Below are 25,459 nucleotides of genomic sequence, written 5' to 3' on the forward strand. Positions count from 1 at the left end.
TAACTGATGTGAATACAGCTTTGCAAAGATGCGCAGTAGTGAGCATGAACAGCTAATTAGTTTTTATAACCCCCTTTTGTTTGCTTTTGAAGACGCAAGTTCTTCGCTTGCTTGCCTGGCTCCTGTTTGGTGTCGTGACAATGTCAGCACAAGTGTGTGAAGCTCATGTTACACGGGCAGAGTTCAGACAGGTTTGATTTCAGCACAGGTCTCCTCTCCAAGCTGTTCCCAGCACTTTCCCGGGAGGAGAGAATCAGCATCAAAACAGGTTTGGCCCTGAGACTGTTAACAAAACGTTTCTGGGGCAGATCTCCCATGTTAATGAGCTCAGTGGTGGGCTGACTGTTTTTTGTAGATGAAAAGGTCAGATCTGTTGCCTAGGTTATGTAGAAAGGTTTTGTTCTGGAACAGGCTGCTCCTGATCAGCTCCTGTCTCTGCTGAGCTGCCAGGCACTCGGTCTGAATAACGTTTTCATGTCCCTGCTGCTGCTTCCTACCTTTTTTCTCAGCAGTGAGCGTTTGAGAGGTCTTTGCTGCCCGTTCTCACCCTTGCAGTGCCCTTTGCCACTGCCTCCATTGTGGCCAGCTAACTGTGATCATCCTTGTGTGTGGATACAGGAGGGACCACCCGGTTAGCAGCCGTTCCCCAGCTCTTCTGGGGTCACAGACCCAAGTGGAGGCCAGATCCAGTCCGAGGGTAAATCTCTCCAGCCTGCAGCCTTGCAGCTTGCTGGCTGGCTCTTCTGGGCCACTTCCCGGAGGGTGAGTTTCTGCCGTTGCAGCCTGAGTGTTGAGACCTGACGCTCTACAGTGGGAGACGGTTTGCCGTAGCGGGCTCAGGGTGGAGTGGTGGCCCAGGCTGGTGCGTGAGATCAGAGTTTATTTTTTAGGTGAGTATATCCATTTGAGGCTGGAGAGTTCCAAGTTCAGATCAGCAACTCGGGCCAATTTAAAACATTGTTGGTTTCGAGCTTGCCAACAAACTTGGAGTTTGCTTTTAATCGCAAGTTTTAACAAATGGAGTCTATTGAAAGTGTTCTGAGTGAAACGTCCTCATTTTTTTTTTTTCTTAGAAGCTGTTAGCTGTCTTCAAGGAACAATATTTTAATTGAAGCCATGACAAAAGCAGAGCTATAGTGGTTGTTTTAAAGTTTAATTTATTAAACATCCTTGTTCTTAATGCAAAAAAGTCTGTTTTTTGAAAAAGCAGGAACTAGACACTTAAAAACTGTCAAAATAAAACCTACAACTTTGAAGTCTTAAAATACTTTGGGAAATGCTGTATGTTTTTGACTGGTTATATGGAACAGCTGAACTGACTTAACTGGAACAAAATTAGAGGAACAAAGAGGTTTTGTTTCCAGAGCGTATTCTTTGCCCTTTGACAACACTGTCTGGCTTGCGCTCCGAGTTAGATACTCGGAGCAGGTCATTGTCAGCCTCCCTTCTTTGGTTAGGCTTTGCGCGTAACAGATCAGTTGGTGGAACAACAGTTATGTGATTATAGAAGTGCAAAAATCATGGGAAGATTTAGGGACAAGAGTGCTGAGTGTGAGGAGACCAAAGGCTAACAGGGTTTTTCCCAGGCTGGTGATTGATATTGCATCCTATGCAACCTTGCATGGAAGATGCTTTACATCTCCCAGTGATTGCCCCCTTTTACACAGCAACTTTCTCAACAAAGTTGTAAAAGAGTGAGATGATTTCTAAGTGCATGGAGCATCTCCTTAGCATGGGGACTGGGAGACCAGCTCAAGGAGGTGCTCATGTGCTCTCTTCTCTGCTCTTCTGTGGCAGTCCTTTGAGGCTATTTGCATGCAAACAGACTCTATATAGTGTGTCTTCAGCTGGGAAAGAGTAAGCAGCTGAGAAATGAAGCTCTTGTTTCCATGCAAATATCCTATAAAGAACAAAAGAAGGAGAGAAGCATGCACAGAGATAGGATCTGCAAACAGAAAAGATCCGGGATTGTTTCCTGCCCCCCCCCCCCCCCCCCCCCCCCCCCCCCCGTCCGGTGAGGCAGCATCAGGTCCCTGTGAATGTAGTTTTGACACTGTTTTGCACTGTGGGTCTCATGGGTGAGTCACAGATGCTGCTTTTGTTTTTAACTTCTCTAGGGCTGAATTTTCCACCCTCAATCTGCGGGAATTATGCTCCTGTCTCAGCTTGTGCTAGAGAAGGTAGGCTGCAAAATAACACAAATGTTACCTCATCTACCCCTGTATTTTGCTGTCTGTGTCTGAAGGTCCTGGGGACACATCTCATTGCGTTTAGGCCTGCTGTATGGTAAGGTTCCCTGTGATCTCTTTCTCAAAGCATTGAAGAGAGCTTATTTCTCTTTACTTGGCACCTGAGAGCAATGGGAAGGTGTCAGAGGACGGGAGGCCCACTGGCAAGATAGTGTCACATTAACAGCAGCCTCACTGGAGTCCAAACCACTTCCTTCTTGAGCTTACAGTACTGCCGAGCTTGAAGGTCTTTGAGAGGAGGTCGGACTGGAGATAAGGACAGCCCTTGTGCTGTACTTGAATTAATGGGGCAATGGCAAAGAGCTCTCAGGCCTGATAGGCATTCACTGCAGCAGACAACTGGGGAGCTTTGAGGCTTGGCTGCTCAGAGCCGTCTTCTGTCCCTGTGGTAGAGGGTGGTAGCTGGACAGCACAGGTAGCACAAGTAAATGCATGTCTGCCTTTTCCATCAGCACCCCGAGCAAGGCACAGACTGCTGTTCATCAGCGTTCATGTCCTTTTGACCTACAAGTGTTAAGTTAGTTACGACCCAGTGCACTGCCTGCTTTGCACATGCTGAATTTACTAGTTTGCTTAGAAATAAGTGTCAGCAAGATGTCAGAGAGACTGGTCTCATTACTAAGATCTCATTAGTTCTGTGGAATACCCTGTAGAGAATATATTAATGTTCTTACTCTGTTGACATATATTAACGTATCTAATAGTTGTATAGTTGTTCCTAATAATTATAAAAAGCTTCTTCTCATAGACAACAGTCAGAATGGATATTCAGGAGTCCCCAGAGGGAGTTCTTAAATCACAGTTGGTGGCCAGGACGGTGCTGGTATGTGTACAAGCTGGTGAGAAGTACCGGGTTACTGCATGCTTCCACCCAGGAGCGCTGTGGGACTGGGAGGCCAGACTTCTCGTGTGTAGTTGAATGTGTTTATCTGTGCTGGCTGGTTGGGTCAGGCAGTTTTGGTCAGGAAGGTCCCATGCTTTTAGCTGGAAATTGCTGTTTCCTGCCCTGGCATTTGCCGGGCAGAGTTCAGCAGAGGCACAGTAACTTTATGTGTGCATGCTCCTGTGCCAGTACAGTGCAAAAGAAAGATAGCATTGCTTAAGTCACCTTCAGCCTAAAGCATCAGTTTAGAGAAGCCCATTCTGCTTTGCCTTGCAGAAAGATCGCTGTCAGTGATAGTGTCATCTGGGGACGTCCTTTCTTAAACCACTCTTAACTCGATGCTTTTCAGACCACTACCCTAGGTGAGATAAAGCTCTTGCTTGTGAATATTACATTTGCTTATATAGTTGCTGCCCTATGAGGCTGAATCTTGACATTAGTTATAGTAGAAAACCAAGGAGTCCCTTGATTTTTAGCTCATTAAAAGAGGTCTGAGACACGTGGAGCGTGAAAGGTTCTGGATTAAGAAACGTTCTCTGGTTTTTGATTTTTCTTAAATATAAAAACTGCTAAGAAGCACATGGAAACCCACAGTAATTACAACACAAGACTTGACTCAGAGGGAACAGCTCCTCTTCGTTTGTTGGAAAATATTACCTAGTGGCATATCTGAAAGCCTGACGCATGGTGACAAGTCAGCGTGATTATGGCAAAGAAGCAGTATTCAGGATTGTCCAAAGAAAGATTAACTTTTCAAGTCAGCTTTTACTGATACGAGCTGTCAACCGCGGTGTTGCAATAAAGAGTGGAAATAACTAAATATGAAACGCTGATCTTAAAAGGTGGAGGGAGGGGTCATCTAAAGTGTTTGATGTTGCAAGATTTCATGAAAATGGTTTTGAAATGTTCTGCTGCGTTTACCTTACAGAAAGGCGAGTGCTGCCAGCTGGCAGGTGCTCTCAGCAGTGTCTCATCCTGGAGATGTTCGGGGTGGAGCGTGTGTGTTAGAACGTCCCGTCCGTCTTGCAAGGTTCAAAACAGGATTGTTCCCAGCAGCGTGCTTTTCTATAAAGCTTTATCCAGTTCAGGTTTGAAAGCCCCTAGCTTGGCTTTCTTCCCCCTTCTGCAGGGCAAAAGTTCCTGGTCTCAAGCCTTTTGTTGCAGGAAAGCTTTTTCCAGGGTTGCAGAAGTGCTCTCGAAGTGCCGTTTGTACATGTAGGCAAATACTTGATGGGCAAGTTCCTGGAGGATGGCTCTCTGAAATATATCTCATGGTTTTGGGGCTTGTAAGATCAGTATAAGCTGTGCTCAGTAAATGTCTTTTTCATTAAGCTCATAATACACTTACATAGAAGCCATTTTTCTTCTTTCCTAGTATGACCCCATTGCTTTGTGCTATAGTTCCCTTACATCTGGTGCCCCATGTTATAGCTCCTTTTTTCCTCTATGAATTGCTCTTTCCACTGCTTTCATTGTTATGCCTACCTGTTTTTTAACAGTCTGCATTAAACTTGTGAGCAATTTGTGGCAAGGATCTTGGGGTGTTTTTTTCTTTTTTAATATTTGTGAAGTGCACTTGTGCCTTGATCTTAGAGCAAGACCACCACAAGCAAAATAATACAGCCTGCTGTCCTTCTCCTGCTCAAGCTTAGAGGTTGTGATTTCCCAAATTTTTGCCCAGACCCAGCCGGACCAGGTCCAGAAGGTGAATTCAGACATCACCCAGCTTTTCTAGAACTTTGTTTGCAGCTTCAATCTTTGCATCCTCTTCCCTCAGTCTAATTAAAGCCTGCTGTAGCAATCGCTGTGTGAAGCCAGCCGCAATGCTTTGGCAGGTAACAAACGCAGGGCAGTGAAACCTCCAGCTAATCCAGCCATGCTATGAAGTCATAAGAATCTTGTTAATTTTTAAAAAGCCCTTGATGCCCACTAATCCAAATCAATTTTCATTTCTTTCATAAAGTCGTGCTTCCATTTAGGCTTCAGCTAAGAATTACAGCTAATTTGTTCGATTTTATAACAGTATAATTGAAAAAGTGATTTTAATGTCCTGGCAACCATATTCCTTTTCTTTGGTTGTTAATGAAAGAATCCATTAAAGTTAAATGATTTGGGCACAGATTCAAGTTGAATCGCCTGAATATTCTAGGGGAGTGTTTCTGACCATCTGCTGCTCTGTTATTGGCATTTATGTTGTAAATGGGACCAAGAGAAGGACTTCACAGGTCTTGTTCGAGCCATTAAGCGTAAAATATCATTTTAATTTTCTGATTTCAGTGTAAATAGTGGAAAGACTCCGGAGACTTGGAACTGTTCTGTTCTGCAGCATCCTGCACTCGTAACTATCACTGCTGAGCTCTCCTTTTGCGTGCGTTTCAGAGGCTTTCGTGGCTATTTGTATTGATTACGGCACATCATTCAGTGGCATGTTATAACTTCCTTTTAATGACAGGCAAGACAACTGGAAGTGGAGCCCGTGAAGGGAAAATACATTTGATGGAGAAGTGTTTCTCCCAGTGCCTCGAGTCACTTGCGTTGTTTCCGTCTGCTTGCAAACGCAACAGTAAGTCCTCGTGCAAGACTGGTGAGCGTGAGCAGGGAAAACAGATCAATTAGAGCGACTGTTGTTGTTATCCTCCTCCTTCACTGCATATTGTCGTGGTGGGTGATTTAGGGCTGTTGGGGCGGGCTGATACCTGGAAGCACAGGCCCTGTATACCACAGCAAGGACAGAGTCAAAAGGCTCCCAACCTCCTTTTCCTGGAACATGCTCCTCCTCTTCTCATCAAGCTGAGCTTTTGTGGCTGTGCTGGTGACACCCTGAATGGCCTGACTTGCTGGGAAGCAAAACAGGCAGTGAACTAGGCCGTGAAAGCCGTCGGGGATGACGCTGACTCTCATTGGGTTTGAGAGTTGAAGGTGCAAGGGTCTTTGCAGCCAGGCATAGGCTCCTCTGTTAAAGCTGGAAGTGCGTCCATCTTGCGAAGTACAGTGCAGGTAGCCATCCCTACATTGTGACCTCAGGTTGCCTATCACAGGGTTAATATTTACCCGTTCGGCCGAGGTGGCTCTCCTTCCCCACTTCCTCATCCTTGTGAGGTGAGGTGTCTTTCACTGGGAATTACAAAACATAGCCCAAGTTCCTGGAGGCCTTTAAAAGCAGAGAAGACCAGGACATGCTTGATAGATTTGCTCCAAAGCTTTATGCTGCATTTTACCTTTACCAGTTTGAGTTGTAGGGGCTGAAGCATTGTCTGGTAGAGAGGACAAGGATTTATTTGCTGGGAGGCCTGGGTTCTAGCTTCAGCCCTGCAGTGGAGACGCTGTTTCGTTCCTCTGAGCTTTGATTTCTTCCCCTCCCCCCGCCCCCCCCCCCGAGCCTCAGAATTGGATATGATGCTTATTTTTTCTCTGCAGAGTGATGAGGAACTGACAGATGAAATGTTCACTGTTGGAGTTGAATTTTATTTCATTTTGTGTGGTTTTTATTTGTATTTTTGGAGTACATAAAGCCACTAACTGAGGGGGAAAAAAGCTACAAAACATGGTCAGGATTTTAATTATAGCCCATAGGTAAAGAATCTGTGTATTTTGTTTGATAATATCAGTTTTCTAGTTAAGTGACTATACTCAAGAGGCATAATACTGAAACTTGTGTCATACTGCTTGTTTTTTAATATTCTCAAGCATCAAGAGATGAAAGCATATCCTAAAAATATGCTAAATTTAAATAGTTCAAGTGCGAAAATAGATAACATTGTAACAGGAGAGCTTGTTTCAGACTCTCCTGTGATGTTTGCAGATCAAACGTGTATGTGCTTCACGAAATAAAAACAGGAACTTCTGCATCTAACAAAAGCAAAATGACTGTGTTTCCTCTCTAACATCAGTGGGAAAAAATGCAGAAAGTAATTAGGTGTTTAAATGTTGTTCATGAAATCATGCAAATCTAAGCCAGTCATTTCAGCTTGAGGCAGTCCTTTAAAATGGCAAATATCAGGCTTATTCAGCTTGGACCGCTGCTCAGCAGCAAAATTATAGTCACCTCAGCAAATGGGCCTTATAATGTTAACACCAGCAGATAACAAAAATAGCATTTAATAACTTTCATTAGAGTTAGTGTTTCTAGAGCTTTGGGCCTTTGCTCTTGCAAATCATTTACATAATTTGCAGGTACAAGCTGCTGTGCCAGACTGTCCATCTGATTCTCTCTCTGATCAGAGCATATTAATGCACTTGTTTGATGGTCTGTTACCAATAATTACCTTGGATTGCATTAGGAGCTTTTCCAACATTGCAGCTGGTCTCTATTTTTCACTAAGTATATTCCAGAGCCCAATTACAGTACTCTGATGTGTTATTGTTCCAGTGTGTTTGTTCAGGCTTGTAATTTTAATATGCCTCTACACTGTAAATTTATGAGTGCAAATCCAAAGCTCTGTGCTGGGTTCCCCATGCATCCCACGCTTGCGACTACTTCTGCAGAGATCGTCTCGCCTATTCTCAGCTTTTTTAAGAACAGAACGATGATAACTAGGAGATGAAAGGCTCTTCAGAGATGTTGACAGAGCAAAGCCTGACGTTTGGCGTGCTGTATTCTTGGAGTGGAGCAGGTAGGGAAGGGCAGGAATTGGCTCAGCCTTCCCTGGTTCCGGCAGCATATGGGATTGCCAAGTGTTTTTCAACGATTTTAGTATTTAAGTCACTTTGACGTTCTTGGTAAGCGTCCCTCAATGTGAATGAGGTTAGTAGTGGCATTACTGTACACAGGGACAGCCCGAATCTGCTCCTCCCGCTCATTCTTAGTGGCATGAGACACTCAGAGAAGATCTGAGGAAGTCCTGGGTTAGCAAGTCTAGACTTTGGCCTGCTCTAGGCTTCAGTTGCTGTTTCAAAAGCCTTTCTGGGGGCAGGGAGAAGAAAGTATGAAGGCTTAATCTTTATGAAAGTGTCCAGTACTTTACCATTATGCTCGCCATTGAGGGTTCAACACAATGAATACCTTATTATTGCTATTGATTTGTTTACTCTTTCTGGACCACTTGTTTGTGGGGAATGTTTTAGAATAATGGGCATCTTATTGAAACTGAACGCTGGTTTTGTATTTGTCCCTACGCGGCAGTCATCTGTAGATACAAGTATGACGACTGGGCAAACCTGATGCTCATGCCGAAGCATGAGAGCATTTAATCCTTCCTCGGGTTGGTCAACGCTTTACTGGTTTGGGGAGCCTTGCTATGACATTGGCCATGGGTTGGGGTGTCTCCTGGTCTTGGGTGGCTGAAATGAACAGCTGCAGTTGGCTTCAGTGTTAGGAGCATCAGGAGTGTCTTTAAAATACTTGGAGGGAGATCTCTTCAGGTGTTTCATTTCCTTGATATCTGGTATATGACATTTTTATGCAATGATACTCATTTCCCTGGAGCTTTGGCAGCCTTTGCTTTTATCTAAGTGAATCTAGTCATTAACTTATTTATCTTAATTACAGCTTTAGATAATGTCAGTTTTCTTTTCAGATATGGCTATAAACAGCAAAGTAGCATTACATTTGTTTTAGGGTTTTTTTTTTTTCCATGCCATCCCTTCTGACTTTCTCTTCTTTTCTTTTTTTAATGGAGGGTTTGAACAGAACAAAGACAAAGAGCCCAGCACGGCTCTTTAGTGAGAGTTGCGTTTGGAGAATGCTACAACAAATAGATAAATTATGGTTAAACTTTTAAATGGAAGGGCTTTATATACATGTAAAAATATAATATGGAACGACCATGAAGTGAATGTATTAGATCGATGTCACAAAGCTTTGCAAGGAATTATTACATGCATAGTTCTTTATAATTAAGTGAAGTAGAACCATAGCAAGAGTTTTTTTGTGCTGGCAGCATACTCCCTCCACTGGTCTTTTAGGAGTAACTAGTCTCTCCTTCCATCTTTCCATAGATGCACAGATCACCTGCATGGACAAATGCAGTTAGCAGGGCTCAAGTATGTTTGCTCCCATTTGGCACTCTGCTCAGAAAAGCATCCAGACCCTGACCCTCCTAAAGCTTTAGGGCGATACTTGTCATCCTGAGAGCATATGCCCGAGTAGTATCACTGTCTAAAATGCACTTCCAGGCCTGTCGTCTTGCTGTAGCTGTTGCGACCAGCCAAGGTCATGACATGGCTGAACTCCGATTCTGTCCTTAACAGCTGGCTCCTGGGCATTTCCCCTGGCTTGTGTGTAGACGGAGCTGAGCTTGCCCTGCTGGTGCTAATTCTGGGCCCAGATGTGTTCCTGGATGTAAAGAGGCCTCTGAAGCTGGGGAGTGTGTGTGATACACCACGCTGCAGCTGGGTCCTTGCGGGGCTGGGACAGATTGCTCCCGGGTGCTGCATCGCGCCCTGCTCCTTGCTGCCGGGACCAGGAGGAGAGTGTGACGGTCTGCGTGCAGTCTGTGCTGTGCTCTTGCTGCACGCAGCGCCGTTCTGGCACCCAGCTGCTCATCAAACGCTGGGATCCGCTTAGTGACAGCGGATGATCTGAGAGTCCCTTGCTGCTGACTGGATAAATATTCCTGCAGCAGTGGGAGATGGTGCACTATTAAATAAACCATCTAGCCTGCCTATGTGCAGGATTAGAATAAGGCCTGCTTCCCACCAGCAAACAACTGCTGAGTGCTGGAATAGCTCTGCTGCATCTGGATATCAAGTTTTAGTGAAACGGTCTTTCAAGCAGCCCTGTAGACAGTTTTAGGAACCTTCTGTTCCAGAAGGGTTGAAATGAAGGAGTTACTTCCTTATTTCTAGCTTGCTTGCGTTGCCATTACAAGCTGTAAAGTACTTGTCACCAGATGTTACTGGAACTGGGAAGTGAGTGTAAGGATCTTGACCCTTCCATCTCCCAGGCCTCACTGCAGCTGAGCTGCAGAGCGTTCCCTGGGAAAAGCCCTGTTTTGCTGTGCCGTAGGGAGGCTGAAGGCCTAGTGCCCAAGGCTGTTTAGGTGCAGAGCTCCTCTTTGAGCCTCCCATTCCATGGAGATCATGGGAGTTGGGTGCTTGAATACCTCTGAGGACCAGGGCCTCCTTCCCCAGAGCTCATCCAGTCCTGCTCTCAGTGCTGATGTTGCTGAGCACCCCAAATGCAGACTTAGAGATCGCCATCCAGATTGCTTTCTGGGTCACCATTTGCCAGGTGCAGTTGCCCTAAAAATGGGTTGAGACCAAGCTGTTGACTTTTAATTGTGAGTGCATATGGTTTCTGAGAAGAGTGCTTTGTGTTGCTTTAATGGGGACACACTGAAGTATAATGGCTCTTTGAATTAGACAATAGGAGCTTGAAGATTTTCTAAGGTGCTAAGAGCTTATTAAGAGCATCAGAGAACGGTGCTAAGATCATATGAAGAGCGTCAGAGAAGGTTACATTTCAACAGAACAATGGCACAGTAGTTGGCTCACTGATAGCTGGGGAAAACCCTCTGGAAGTGGTAACTCCACTTTTTCTTCAGCGCTGTTCTCCTGATTAAATGAGATTAATTGTGCTGTTGAGTTCTGCGAGTTCAGCATCCAAAATAAATACATAAATTAAGAGGAGCAACAGTGCAGAGGCTTAACTGCAGTTTGAATTCCTGCCACCTCCTGCAGGATGTGGAGAGGAGAGAAGCTCTTTTCTCTTAGCGCGTGATATCCCGCAGAACACACACGACGCCCGAGCGCTTTGCTTGCGTTGTCTGGGCGCCTTCCCTCGCTCCCTGGAAGGTTTTCTTTGGCTCGAGCTCTGCAAGGTGCACAAGCCAGTTCCAAAGTGCCAGATGTGTGTGGAATAGGAAACGCGCTGGCTGGGCTCCAGGCTGTGGGACCTGCAGCGCAACAGCGGCTCCCCAGGAAAACCTCTGGCTGCCAAGAACTAGAAGTGATGTCAGCTCTGGAAGTGTGTCAGATTAGAAACCCTTGTACTTTGCTCTCTGTGAAGTATTAATCTCCCAAGGCCTGTGCTGTAACGAGTCCTGTTTGGCTCCGTGCAAGTTTGTTTGTTTTGGGCTGGAAGTGTTTGTGAGTTTTTGCGTAAAGGCACTGGAAGCTGTCAGTGGGCTGTGGTTTAACTGCTTTGGGCTGGACCCTGGCCTTAAGTTGGTCCTGCAGCCTCATTCTGCTGTGCTAAAGAGGGGCCTCTCCTACCTTGAAGTGAAGGTCTCAACCTTGTAATTGCCAGCATGAATGTTTGTAGGAATGGGCTGGAGTAGGTGAGAGAGGGGTGATGATGCCTTGGGACAGGGAACGCATCTTGCACGCTCCCACCCAGCCCTGCTTGTTGGTGGATCTTTGGATGGAGCTGTGGGGGCTGTCGTGGCAGCACGTCATGTGGGGCTAGAAGGTAGGAAGGGTGGTCTGGCAGTCCTGAGGTGACGTGTCAGGCTCTGTAGGTACCAGCACTCTGAGGGTTGTCACTTGCACAGAGCCCTGGGAAAAGGGACCATCTTTCTTGGTCTAGGGAGCAACTCCTAGCTGGCAGTTCTCCTCCGTGTGCTATAGCCGTGGGGCTGGAGGGTGCCATGGGCGGGCGCTGTAGGGTTTTTGCCTCTGTGCAAAGTTAGTGTTGGTACATACTGCTGTCAGTGTTTTGCCACCTAGCTGGAGGCTGGGCAGCCTTGTGTCTTCCCTAGCCCTCTGTGAGTGCCCTTCCATCTTTTGGTGCAGGATATATTCAGTTATGGTGCTCTTAAGAGTAGGTGAGGCAAACGTATAGGGGGGTGTGATATCTTTTACTAGATAAACAGATATAGTTAGAAAAAGTGGGCAGGCTTTGGAGCGCTAAGGCTGTCACTGGCTTTGACACAGCAATGACACGTCGAACTGAACACGGAGGGGTGCAGCCTGGTTATACCCAGAGCTGTTGCTGCCTGTGCTTTGCTTGATGTCTGCTCTGCTTGGGTCAGACCTGAAGATGGCCTTGCATGTGCCTAAAGCTCTTCTGCTTCTTCCAGCTCTATCAGTTTTGTCTCACAGAAGATAGTACATCTCTAAAAGCACTGCCTTTCTGTCTGTCTTTGGGTCAGTGTGGGTGATGACTTGTATGAATGAAGACAAGGTGGTGACCCTGATGGAGAGCTGTTTGAGCTGTTCTCAGACCGGTCAGAAGACAGCCTGGGCTATGCTGCATAACTGGGATGGGTTTCTCTGGTGGGTTTATGGCAGTAGTTCATTGGAGCTGGGTCATATCCTGGTTATCTGAACCAGCATGACAGGGCTGTGTTTCCATGTGGTTCTGTGCTGTTCAGGAGCAGGTAGTTAGTTTAATTATAGGCCTTGTCCAGGGACTTGTGAGCCCAGCTGTGGATCAGGTGATTCCAGCAGCGCTGGATGCTGTACACAAATAGTGGGCCAAGAGATATACACCAATGGCTTATACAGAAATATGCCCTGTTTGGTTTTTGTCTGTGTGTTTTGTTTTTTAAAATAATTACTAAAACAGAAATCTTCCTTCTCTGAACAAAGCCATTTGTCTCCTGTTGAACAGTAACCTTTTATTTGCTCATGCTGTGTAACAGAGATCAAGGACATGTTTACTTCTGGTAGCCAAAATTTCACCAGAACAAGTATGTTGCTTGTCTAGGTCTATCCTCCTCCTTTTAAATGGTTAAATCCCAAGGAAGGGAAAGGATCTATACACCAGGAGACAGGGTTTTCCATGCTGTGCTCAGCCATGGAGCGCGAGCTCCCATCAGATTTGTGGGCTGGTAATGTTGTGTATCTTGGAGGTGAAAGCAGTGCTCTGAGGGTCTTGCCTCTGACCAAGCAATTGCATGTCGGGAATCTGTCAACCCTTGCTGTGTTGCTAGCTCACGCTTCACCTGGTGGTTTATAGTTTGGTAATCATGAAAGCAAGAGAACTGACTCTCTTTCCTCTGCACTCAGTGGTAAGCTGGGCTATTCCTGCCTCCATTTAATGTCAAAGGAGGAGAGATCCTAGGGGAGAGGTTTTTGGCTGTATGTTAAGATGTGCATTTCAGAAAGGGAGACGTGGACTGGTTTAACGTGGCTTTTAGATGCCCTCTGTCGCTTATTCTTGTTTGAATCTGGGATCAAGCCTATTGCTGGCAGGGGCTGTGCTCACATGGAGTGCGGAGGACAGTTTTTGGCCTTGAAGATGTTACAAGTTACGTTCATCCTACAGGCCCTTTTTTTTGTGCCAGTCAACAGGAGACTTTTCCATATACTTCACTGGGCTTGAACACCAGAGGTGCATGGATGGCTAATGGGAGTGAGGAAGAGATGAAACAGATGGTAAAAAGAATGTCGTTGTCCCCCCAGTCCTGTACTGTTTTTGTGCCTGATGCAGCCTTAGTGTTAGCAAGACAGGAGAGGTTAAAACACCCCTGCAGAGCCTGGTTCAGAGAATATAATTGTCATGGAAGCAAAACGCTTTTAACTTGCAGCCTCAGAAACACTCTGCTTCAAGGCATGCTCTGCACTTCGGTACATTTGCGTTCCCCTGGAACGCTCTGTGTGTATGCACATATACACTGTATATATCTATATATAATGTAAGGATTTGCACATACATTTATAGTCCTCAAACCACTACTGTATGCCGTGGAATAGCTCCGTGATTTGCTGGACTTAATAGAATTTCATATGAACTCTGCTTACCTGTGACTGAACAGGCGCAGAACGCTCTGTTGCTCTCCCCACACACCCACGCTGTGCTTTTTGTCGTTCCCCCCCCCCCCCCTTTTTTCCCCCCTCATTGTTTTGTCTTCTAAATAGTTGTTCTTAGTTGCTGTTAAGTAATTTCTGGGCAGGTGATAGGTGGATTTGCGTGCTCTGATCTAAAAGCCTTCTTTGAGTGTCCCGTGTGAGGTTGCTCTCCATAGAGGAAAACAGGGTTTCCTGGCCCAAACTGAGAAATCTGTGAGCTGAATGTCTCTGGTTCTGCTAGGCTTTCACATTTGAAGTTATATCAGGGAGAAGCCAAAGGGAAGAAGTTCTCCAACTCCAAAGTACAGGTTCCGTAGCTGAAACATCTGCCTTGAACTGATCCGTCAAGGACTTCGTGGCCTCTGACTTCTGAGTCTGCCTCCGTGTTATTGCTGATGTCCATTAGAATAGCTGTATTTGTGGTGTGAGGCAGGCCACTGTTGTGGGTGGTTTTTGTTGCGTTCGTTAGAGCGTTACTTCCAGCAGGTAAGAGGGTCAAGGTGAGCAGGAGGCCGCATTTGTGCGTGGCTGTGTGTTTAAACGGGGTTGTATCCATTTCTGTCACTGTATGATGAAGAATGGAGGCTGGAAATAGCAGCTTCTGTAAGCACTTAACATTCCTGATGTTATTTGTCTTTGATCTCACTTGGAGTAATTTTACTCTGTTCTGATCCTTTCCCTTGAAAGGGCTTTTATCTCATTGTCAGGCTTGCTAATTTAGTGGGGTGTTTTGAACCAGACCTCCTCCTACGTTGCCAGAGCCTGGAAGGTATTTCTCCCTTAATCAGGGAGTGTATATACAGTCCTTTGAACATCTCGGGGCTAGAGACATAGTGGGTTTTTTTGCAATGCCGAGTCCGGGTCCTGGGCCCTGCTGTTTCAATCTCTGTACGTGCAAAGGGCCTGTCCCCAAGAGCTTGCAGTATTTTGGGGCCAGAGGACTGGATGATTTGGGGCAGGTCTGCGCTCCCCAGAGCAGTCTGGTGTCAGCTGGGCTTCCCAGCTGGAAGCCTCCCAGGGCTATGTTAAGTGACAGGCAGTGATGGGTTGTTTCATGTTTCTGGCCAAGGCGGTCTTTTCCAAACTAACCTTTGTCATGATCTTCTGCCAAGTGCTCAGTTTGAGCGTGTCTGCCACCCTGAGGGTTGTGAGTACCTTTGGGTTTTTACATGGCTTCTTGGTCTAGAAATATTTTTGGAATATTTGCTCTTGGAATATAGGGGCAGTGGTTTGAGTACGGTCATGTAGCTCTCACCATCGCATGGATACTGTACAGCTTGGTAATGCAGATGTTTGCAAATAGAAACGTTGGTACTGCAGAGGCTGGTTGCTTCTAAATGCTTTTTGCTGTTTCTGGGTGGATAATATGGTAGGAACATACTTGCACGAATGGAGTGACTTGCACTTCAAAGATGTGCAGGTATATGTTTATTGGCATGAAGGCATAAAAGAAGACAGCTTCTTCCTGTTAATAGCCAGTGAGATTTTATTGTCGTTATCAGCTCAGTGAGTGCACCAGGTATTGATGATAGGAACAGACTTTGGAGGTGAAGAGCCTTTGATCCGTGTCACCTTAAGAAGCATGTTCCCAGGCTGTGGCAGAACAGTTGCCTGCGAGAGTCTGATGTCAAATGCGTTTCCCTCAAATGGTTGTTTCTCCTCTCTTGGTATAGGAGAGACTGACTCGAACCAGGCTGTCAGGCTAGGCTGAGGGTGAACTCCGTGATCTGGCACTGAGTTTTGTAATTGGCCCTTTTTTCCAACATAACGACTAGAAGCTTGGATTCCAAGTAGGTTTTGGCTTTGGGGAAAGGAGTTCAGAGATACTTAGGGGTGTGGAGACATCTTCATGTTTTAAAAAACCTAAAAAAACCCCCAAACCAAAAAAAAAAAACCCCAAAACCAAATTTCTTTTGTTGTGGTGTAAAGTAAGGAGCTGTCTATTCTGATTCCACTGCAAGTCTGTGGAGCTGATTTTTAGAGGACTGGAGTTGGAGAGGTCGATAATTGCTTCTTACCAGCCTGTGCTGGCACTGGAAGCAGTGCTGCAGATCTCTGCTCTGTTCCCGGCTGCCTGAGCCAGCCGGCTATCCCTTCTCGTTTCACCTTTTGAAGAGGAATATTTTCAGCAAAACATCATTAAATTACTGTCTGAAGGAAATGAAAAATAGGACAGAGATATGGGCTGTTGCCCAGAGTGATGAGCAGGAGTGCCTGGCGCAGAGCGTATGCCCACGAAGAGAGTGGAGCAGGGAGGACAGTGCAGGTACGGGGTGGCCAAGGGCGGGTGGGACGCCTGGCTGTGTGGTGCCAGATGTGCAAAGCCAGCTGTGGGGCTCCACCGGCAGCATCCGGCCAGGCCTGCTGCATTAAGGCGAGGTCTTCAATGAAGGACGATCAGAGTAGGCGAAGAGAAGCAGCTCTAAACCACACGCCTCAACCTTTCCCTTGGTGGCCCTCCCTCCATGGAGATATTGTATAAGTACAGGCTAAGCCTGGTGTAACATGCTGCCCAGAGCAGCTATTATTGGAATAGCTCTTTGGCAAAGTGTCTGAGATGCTGTTTTTCCATGCTGCTTCTCCATGGATGGGTTTTCTCACAAGGGTTTTGTTGCTCAGGGTATGCCTCCTGTCCTTAGTTCAGCTAAGGTTTTATCAACCTTGAACTACTAACCCGTTCTTGGGTTTGGCTATGTCTTCTGCACATACATTTGCTGATAACTTGCTATGTGCTTAATTTCCTATTTCATACAACTTTTTGTACCAGGTGTCTTTGATGGAAGGTTTCCAGTGGCATTGTCCTTCCTGAGCGTTTGGTGCAGCCTTTCAGCCTTATGTTCCCTCTACTTCTAGTATCCTGTGGAGCCCGTTAAGTGAGTTTTGTAGCTTGCTGTGGTCCTCAAAGGACCAGTCTTCCGAAGAAGCAATGGAGAGTGGGTCAAACTGCCCCTAGAGCAGGGCGTTTGGTAACAGTCCCTACAAAGTGGCATTCCTCATCTCGCTCCTGAGCGATACCTGTGCTGCCTGAGGTGGCCGAATCAGAGATAAGCTTGCCTGGGCTGTGCTAGCTGGCAAATCCAGATATTACGCTTCAGTGTGTTCAGAATGCAGCTCCCCGCATGGTAGGAATAGTCAGCTCTGAGCTTGATAGTGTCTGCCGTTCCCTGCTGCACCTCCTTCTTGCAGAGCGTGAGTTAGCAGCACAATAGAAGCATCCGTGCGAGTAAACTACAAATCCAGGGGCTCACAGGCCGCTCCATGTTGGTGGGGGCTGCCCTTTTGCAGGGGAATACAGCGTGTGGGTATTGTGCTGGCTGTGCAACACTGTGTGCTCTGTGCAGCCATGTGTAAAATGTGCCTCTCTACATCCTCCAAGGTTTAACGTAGAGGATTAGGGGAATGGCCCCTTGCAAGCACAGATATGTGTTATAGTACCTGCGCTGGCTCTCTGCAGTTGGCATGTTTGCGTGTGCAGAGCGCCCCAGGACACTCTCTGCAGTTCTCGGTGCTGATGACTGAGGGGATCTGGAATGGGGTCTTCACCAGGATGAGAGCAGATGCCTTGTCTCTGTTCTTGTGCAATGAGTTGCCCAGAGCTCATCAAAGGCATTGAGGGGAGCAAGAACCCAGGTTCATCCCATCTGTCATTTGAAAGTGAACTGAGCTGCCCAAGTCTCAGCTGCTGTGTCTGTAGGTTTCCTCTGACCTCAGTGGAAAGTATCAGAAAACCACCATGGGGGATCGCTATCTCAGGGGAGAACCCTGTGAGCCCTTGGCCTCCTAATGTAGACATCCCAGGGAAGTTAGGGGGTGCTTGGGGCAGGGTCTGTTCTGTCCCACAGTGATGGCAATAAACAGGCAGGCAGGGACAGGCAGGATTTGTGCAGAGCCTGCTCATCACTGAAGGGACATAGCATGCCAGTGTCAAGTTCTCAGTGGTCTGACTGGGGGTTGCGTTTCAGTGGGCTGGTGCAAACACAGATGCTTATAGCAGCACTTGCTGCAAATCTGGCAAGCTCGCTGCCCCACAGGCTTGGACAGGTACTGAATTAGCCATGCGCATGGGCAGGGCTGGGCCCTTCCTTTCAGGGGCACCTGTAGTTCCCAGCACACGCCTTGAAATAATTCCATCTCCCCGCATGTGTAATTTTGCGTGTCATTGCCCCTAATTGCATGCTTAACACACGCTCTTTTAAAATGCAGCCCTTTTATCAGCAGTAGGTAGTAGCAGGTTTAATAGGGTGTTTGAATTCCTATAAAATTAATCTGTAGCTTTCTGTGATAGGAGACGGGCAGGGAGCCATGTGGTTCATATCCAGTGTTGATAAACTTGTTATAGAGGCAGGAAACATTTTTGATTGGAGCAGTGACAAAATAATTTGGAGCGGAGCCATAAAAAGAGTGGATGGTGATGGTTTGAACACAGCAGAGATTGAAATTGCTGGTGTGTGGAAGCAGCGCTGCCAGCTAACATTGACTTAGTGTCTCTGGAGAACTCTAACAGCAAATGCATTTTATTAATGGCAATATTCCTTTAGTAAATGCTGAGCCTTGTTTCAGAGGTGGAGCTCTCCTATGAGTACATGGGTTTGGAAAGTGGCCAGACTGAGACCTGTTCAGCTTAACTCGCTGCTGGTCCCCGGTCTAGCCTCTGCTTGCAGGAGGCAAGCTGCCTTAGGGCATGTTCTGGGTAAGGCATGATGCAACTGTCTCTTCGTCTGTTGGTTTGCAGGTGGAATATCCTTTCTTTTCCAGAGGGAGAGCCCTGCTTGCATTCATTCTGGATTCAGCTGTACTGCATAAAACACTTGGAGATAACAGGTCACATTTGTAGACATTCTTTTGATGTCTTTCCTGTCATGGGAGGTGCTGGTCATCTAGCAGGGCTGAATTTTGTCTGTAATCCCCAACCACACTCATGGAGGACTGTGCTTCCTTTGCTGTGCAAAACTGGGGATGTGGTTAACCAAGCAAAGCAACCCCCAAAGAAACAACTATCTTTTTTTTTTTTTTTTTTAATTTTTTTTTTTTACAGGGAAGCTCTTGGAAGGGGATTCTCTGGAGCTGAGCTGTAGTGCTGGTCCTGCGAAGGTGATATTGGAGCCGAACCAAGTTGTGGTTTTGGACTGTAATGTGGCCCCTGTTGAACAGGTGATCAATATCACGTGGAAGAAGAATGGGTTTCCGTTAGTGGAGCAGGAACATCTGCATGTGCTTCCGAATGGGTCGCTCTTCATCTCATCCCAGGCTGTGGCAAAGGACAGCAAATATCCTGAGAGGGCCGGTGCTGAGGGTAATTACTCCTGTGTGTCCCACAGCTCCCTAGGGGCTGTCACCAGTCAAACAGCTGCAGTCAGATTTTCAAGTAAGTGTTGTTTTTTTGTTTGTTTGTTTTTTTCCTCGTGTTTATACAAGAGTCTGCCTTCCAGAGAGTTTGGGCTAAAGTGTCTATGAAGTGCAGTTCTGTTAATAACATTTAAGTGGGACTTGGGATCATCCGCGAATAAGATGTGGTGTCTTTCTCCTATCCCTCTATTAATATCCTGTGTGACTCTCCCAGGTAAGTGTTATCAGCTGTGAATTAAAGACAGGATCCTCCTAACTCTCCAAAAGCCAGTACTTGTCTTCTGTGCGGGAATCAACACCTTGGAGCCCAGCTTAGAAGAGACAGTGATCATCCTACTGATGAGCTGAATGCAGCCGTTATCGTTGTGTGTGTTATCGTTATGTGTACCAGAGCCGCCTTGTGGCTGCTGCTGTCCCCTAATTCCTGCTGCTCTGAGCCTCCAGCATCCTTTGGCCTGGACCATCGCTCTTGTAGGAGGAACGGTTCCCAGTAGTGAGTTGGTCAGGCCATTCTCCAGCAGTCAGGTACTCCCTCCTCTCACTGCTTTTGCTCATCTCAAAGCTTGAGTGTTTGAGAAAGCCGTGCTGATCGGGGCAGAACTGGCCATGGCAGTAGGTGACGGTGCAGTACGTGCAGGAATGCACCCGCATAACTTGCCCGGGGGCAGCTGGACTGGACTGGCTGCCTGTGGGACAGGGTAGCTTGCTTTGGCATGCTGTCCCATCCAAACCCCAGAGGCAGCGTGAGAGAGCTTGCAGCTCTGTCCAGGTCAGGATCTGCCCTGAGAGAAAAGTGTGGGTCTACTGATAAGAGTTATGTCTGGCAGATGGTCAGGTGGATGTGGGTGGCCGCTCAAGGGGTAGAAAGCACTAAAAACAGGCCAGACTATATGCAGGTGGTCCAAGTTCCCTTTTGTCCCTGCTCTCAGTAGCTAGCTTAGATCATAACAAGTCTTTAGAGGCATCTTGCTGCTCTCCCCTTTCATGAGATCTGGTGACTTTGATGGCTTTTAACACAACTGAATGTGGTCTTGTGAAAACGATAGACTGTGAAAGTAGTTGAGGACTGAGGCTCCAAGGGAGGCCTCTGCGTCTTTCTTCTACACCGTGGGGTCTTGACAGACAGGATATCCCATGTCTCCCCTTTTGATGGCTTTTGTTTGTGCAAGCTTAGCTCTGACTGGAGCACAGTGAGTAGCGGAAGAGCAGGGGCTTAATCTTTGGCCAGGCAACCTCTCTGAGCGGAGCCCTGGCTGGTGACTATAGCGAGCAAGAGTGTCGTGGCTCTCCGTGTGCCTGGTGGAGCCTAGGGAAGTGCCAGGGTCCAAGATGAGACAGACGCACTGAATTTTGGTTTCTAAACATGCTCCGTTAAGGCACAGTGCTGCTGACTTCAGGTTTGGGAGGGAAGCAGGTAGGCTTTCCTTCCTGTAACAGTTTTACAATGCCTGGGTGCCAGTGAGCGTGTCCCAGCATGGAGGGATGTGTTCAGCACTCCGCTCTTCATGTGTGTTGTGCAGAGGGAGAGAGCAGCTGACTCTTGGCTTCCCAGACAGGGGAACCTTTTGTGCATCAGCATGGTCTGAAATGTCTGCTGCAGGATTCTCCCCTCTCAGAGAACAAACTAGACCTGGGTGTTGGACTTGTGCTCCTGAGCAGCCTTCTGCCATCATCCCTATCTGCATCTGACAAATCCTGCCAGGGCCCGTATGGCTGAAAAGGACACAGGGTTCCCTGTGTCCTTTTCCCTGTGTCCTGCATGGCTACCTTTCCCCTCTGATGCAGCTTACTTGGCCATTCTTGTTCTCAAGTTGCTGACACCGTTTTTGAACGGGACTGTCGGTGTCAGAACTGCAAAAGGGAGAGTTTGAACAGAAACGGGCAGGCAGAGCAGAGTAGCCTTTTCTGACACCTCTTGGCTGATTTGAAGGTCCCTCTCTAGCAGTCCCAGTTCCTGGTGCTGGGCCTGAAGACCACCCCTGCAAATGAGCTGATCAAACAGTGTCCGGCATGCCTCGCTGCGACAGGCTGGTCTGGTCCTGTAAGGACCTGGGTAAGCTTTCACTTCTGCAAGGAGCTGAGAGGGGGGAGGTCATGATGCAGAGTGGATGGGATGGCAGGGCTGGGAGAGGGCTCTGGATCCTCATACGCTGGGTTTGGTCAGGTGTAGCCTTGCTCTGTATTAGCTCTTGTGCCTGAGCTGATATGCTGTGAGCAACTGCCAGGCCACCATCGCTCTCTCCCGGGCTCCCTGGTGAACAGGGTCAGTGAAGCTTGGGAAGGAGCACAGAGGGGACTCGGGGAGTTTGATTCTGGGCAGGTAGTGGTGAGACCAGGGCAGAGCCAAGTATTTGTAGTGCTCTCAGTAGCTGGTGAACACAGTAGGTACCAGTGGGTTTGCTCAGCTCTTCCCACAGGCAGAATTTGCCCCATCTCAGTGTGGTACGAATCTCTGAACTCGAAGGGGAAACTCCAGACAACGAGGGGCAACGTGAGGCTGGGACAGACGTGTCTGTTTACGTGACAGCGTCTGTGGCTCTGCGTGGTGTCAGGACTGTCTTGTGAGGTAATACCTGTTTGTAATAGAAGAGATGAAAGGAAGGGCTCTTCAGTTCAGGCTGCTTTTTGTTTTCATTGCAGAGAATAACACTCCAAGATCTGAACCCCTGAATCTTTGTGCAGCATGCGAGTATAAATTCCCTTGTATTCAGAAGTGGCTCCTGGAGTTATTTTAAGTGTAAGAGTGTCAATAAATAGTTTCTTGACCTAGCAAACAAGTGAGGTTAGAAAATAATGCAAATGTAGTAACCCTTCGCTCTAGCACTGTGACCTGTGTAAATGTTGATGAGTGCAGCTGCACAGCCCATCATGGGAAGCAGGCCTGAAATGCATCTCCCATGTAGAGAAACTGGGACTGAGACGTGTTTGCACTTGCCCAGGGCTGTCCTAGGTGAAGATGTAGAACGGATATCCTAACTCCCAGAGCTGGGCTCTATGCGCTGTGATGTACGTAGTCTTCTGGCCCCCTATGCTGGGAGGGGGCATAGGCCGAGGTCTGGCCAAGCATATATTTCAGTCTGCAAGCAGTGCTGTAGAAATCAGCGCTCCTGAGAGGAGGTGAAGTCTTTGCCAGACCAGGGCTCTGTGTTTGGCCTAGACCTTTGCAGTGAGTCGTCTTTTTTTGCTCAGAAAATGTTTGGCATGCAGCACCCACGGGTTGCTGGTGCCCCTTGCCTCCTGCTCCCCACTTGGCACGGGGGTTTGCAGTGCCACTAGCAGTATTTCATTATGCAAAGGGAACCCTGGGGGGCTCTAACAGAGCACTGGATAGATGGAGTCAAGGGTCCTGCACACCGATACTGAGAGACTTAGAGCACATTCATCGTTATTCCAAGTGGATTATTCAGCTACGCTTGCCCCAACCCCAGGTGCTCTGAGTTAGGGTATATTCGCTTTTAGGGGCTATGTATGTTGAAGCTGGCACCACGTCTCTTGCCCAATTGCAGGGGTTTGTGCTTCAGTTACTGACCTGGGTTTATTGTCTGGTGCCCTCGAGTGAGCATGGTGGGAGTATCTCAGAAATGGAAGACTGACTTAAATTGCTGGGTTTTTTCCCCCCTTCATCCCCCTCCCTCCCCAGCTCAGATTTTCCATAGGAGTTTAGGTGACACGTCTCTCCACCCCGTCCTGAGCTTCTCGCAGAAGCAGGGAATTTCAGGTGAACTGTCTCTGGCTTGTCTTTCCTTATGTGTACTCATTCATCTCCTTTTATTACCATCTGCAGGGGAAAAGTGCTCCTTCTGTGGCACGCAAATGCACCTGACAACATATTCACTTCCGAATGGAGAGCAGCGAGGGAATTGGTTAATGAAATGCATCTCCCTCTGCATTTTGTTTTGTGGGTTGGGCAGAAGCACTTGCTACATTAGCATTCAGCTGGTGCAAATGAGGATTTTAAAGGTTTGTGGTGTGTGATGTCTTCCCCTCCCCCCTTCCCCCTCTTTTCCCCAGCTGGCGAAATACAGTAACCTTTCCAGGGTAAATTCCTCTCCTCCTATCTGCCCATGATGTGCTTAGTCCCTGGCAGCATCATTCACTGGCGCGTGCAGGAGGTTGTGAGCCGGTCATTTCGTGCATCTCCTGCCTTTCTCAGTGCTGCTTCTATGCTGTTAAACCCAGCCGCTGCATTTCAGGCTTGCAGGAGTCTGCTTCTCCTTCCCCATAGCCCTGAAAGCTGCGGGCAGCTCAGGCCTTTCCGTGGGTAAGGGCTCATAGTTGTGCAGCTAAGGAAGGGGAAAGTGTCAGACGAAAGCGAGTCAGGAGGCTCAAAGAGACTGACCGGAGCAGACAGACCCTCTCGGTGGTGAGGTCTGGGAGTGACGGAGGTTGGGCAGTGTGTGCGGGGCTGGCCGGGTGACAGGGAGAGCGGTGTCCAGCGACCAGGCTGAGCTGGGTTGTGGGTTTCTGGAGGTGATTAGTGACAGGGAGTAAAACACGGGCAAAAATCATGTCTCTTGTCTAATGGTAGCTGCCAAAATGCATAGGCTTCCTGTTATATGCACAGACATGATAACTACGATATGCCCATGCTTGATTGATCCAGGTGGCCTCAAAGGCAGCCCTCCTGCAGGAACTGCAAAGACGACATTCGTGTGTGTGTGTCCGGGGTGCAGTCCCTCACTTGGAGGAGCATGGGATAGTGTTGGGTAGCTGCTCTGGTCGCCAGGCACGGCCACAACCATGGGAGAAGGTCTGGGGACCGCCTGCCCGAGGCAGCGGGTGCAGCCTTGGGACAGCATATACCAAAGCAGGGACCGGCCGGGCCACTGTGACCTGTGCGCTCAGCTTGTTCCATTTTTCTTGGATTTTGATGCCAGGTAGTAAATGTGTGACGTGACAATGCCTTGTGGCTCCCTGCCCTTCCTTCCCCGGCTTCCCCGCGTGCCACCAGAGGTTCGAGCCGGGTCATGGTCCGCCTCTCCTGCTGCTGGCTGTGGCGAACGAGTGAATCTGCAGTGATTCTTGGTGTGAGCGTACCTATTGAGTAAATAGCTGTTTAGGGCAATTAATTAGGTTTGCAGATTTTGGAGCCCTGCGCGCTCCAGAGGTGTTATTTTAGTTGTGGGAAGGTGTAGCTTTCTACCTGTTAATAACTACATTTGCGAAGATTTGTTAAAGCTGTTAATTTCGTTTAAACATTTTGTGCGAGGGAGGTTCTAGAAAATTACTGTAATTGTAGCTGTCAGATGAAGACGTTTGCTGTGCCTGGAGGGATTGGGCTCGTATTGCGTTTCTGCTGGCAGCGGCTAGACGTGCGTGTTGGCAGTACGCTGTGTGTTATGACTGGAGATACAGGGAGTGTGCGCCGGAGCTGTGGTGGTGCTTGGAGGGGCATGGGGGGGGGCGCAGGAGTAAACGTACACGTGCTTTTGTGCTCCCCTTTCCAAAGGAGAGGTGCTCTTCTCCATAACACAGTGTGCGTCTGGCTTTTAAGGATGCATAATCCATAATATTTTATGGATTTTGTGCGACTTACATTGTGGATTGTGGTTGTAGGCAAAGCCGGGCTGGGGATCCTAGTGGCAGCCTCTTACCGGTTTGGCGGGACACCTCCAGCAGACGAAAGGGACTGCGTGCCGGAGCCCTGTGTTTGTGAGGGCGACTTCCGCTCCCCCTTGTCGCGCTGCTCTTTTGCTCTGGATGTGGGTCCGTACCAGCGCTTCCTCTGTGCGCAGGCTCCAGGCCTGGGGAACGGACGTTGGCAAAGAGGGCAGGAGCAAGTCCTGCGAGGGTTAGCTAGGCAGCACAAGTCACTTGCCGCCGTATGGCTCTGCGGACTGAGCCCTGTTTCTGGCTCTGCCTCCATCACGCCGCAGGGCTGCGGCAAATCCCCACCATGACTTCTGGGCAGGTTTCCCTTCCCTCCCTCTGCCCTGTTGAGAGGTGGGCTGTTCAGAGCTGGCTTGTCCAGGCTGTGCATGTCATCGGGGGGGGGGGGGCTGTAGTTGCCCCCACCTTAAAAATACCTAATAATACTTTTAAAAGGTATGAAGGGGACAAGTCGGTAGATAGAGAATCTGGTGGCAAAGCGCTGTGGGAGAGAACAGCCAGCCAATTTCAGAAGGCCAAATTCCTTGCATACGCTGCATTTTCTGCCTGGGGTGTAGTGTTGCTGGCTGGCAGTCTTTGCAAGCTTGAGCCTCCTGTGTGGATCAGGCTGATGGGAGAGGGGGAGGGTGCTGTCTTTTCCCCCTCTACTGCAGTCACCTCTGGGCTCGGGGCTAAAAGCCTTGGCACAAACGGCTCA

The 25,459-nt window shown here is 47.9% G+C and overlaps 1 protein-coding gene across 5 annotated transcripts in view; it reads left to right on the forward strand.

The window, feature by feature from the left end:
• The window catches only part of IGDCC4 (immunoglobulin superfamily DCC subclass member 4), a 108,575-nt gene that overhangs the window by 17,864 nt on the left and 65,252 nt on the right, over positions 1-25,459 (forward strand). For 2 of the 5 annotated variants that reach the window (XM_068958179.1, XM_068958180.1), the window contains exons 2-3: positions 2,118-2,180; positions 18,842-19,171. In XM_068958179.1, the coding sequence (XP_068814280.1) occupies positions 2,118-2,180; positions 18,842-19,171 (393 nt within the window). Of the gene's footprint in view, positions 1-2,117; positions 2,181-11,803; positions 11,838-18,841; positions 19,172-25,459 lie in introns of those variants that run through there. The other 3 variants (XM_068958181.1, XM_068958182.1, XM_009681175.2) reach the window with 2 other exon arrangements.

Source organism: Struthio camelus, chromosome 12, assembly GCF_040807025.1.
Source record: "Struthio camelus isolate bStrCam1 chromosome 12, bStrCam1.hap1, whole genome shotgun sequence".
NCBI classification, from domain to species: domain Eukaryota; kingdom Metazoa; phylum Chordata; class Aves; order Struthioniformes; family Struthionidae; genus Struthio; species Struthio camelus.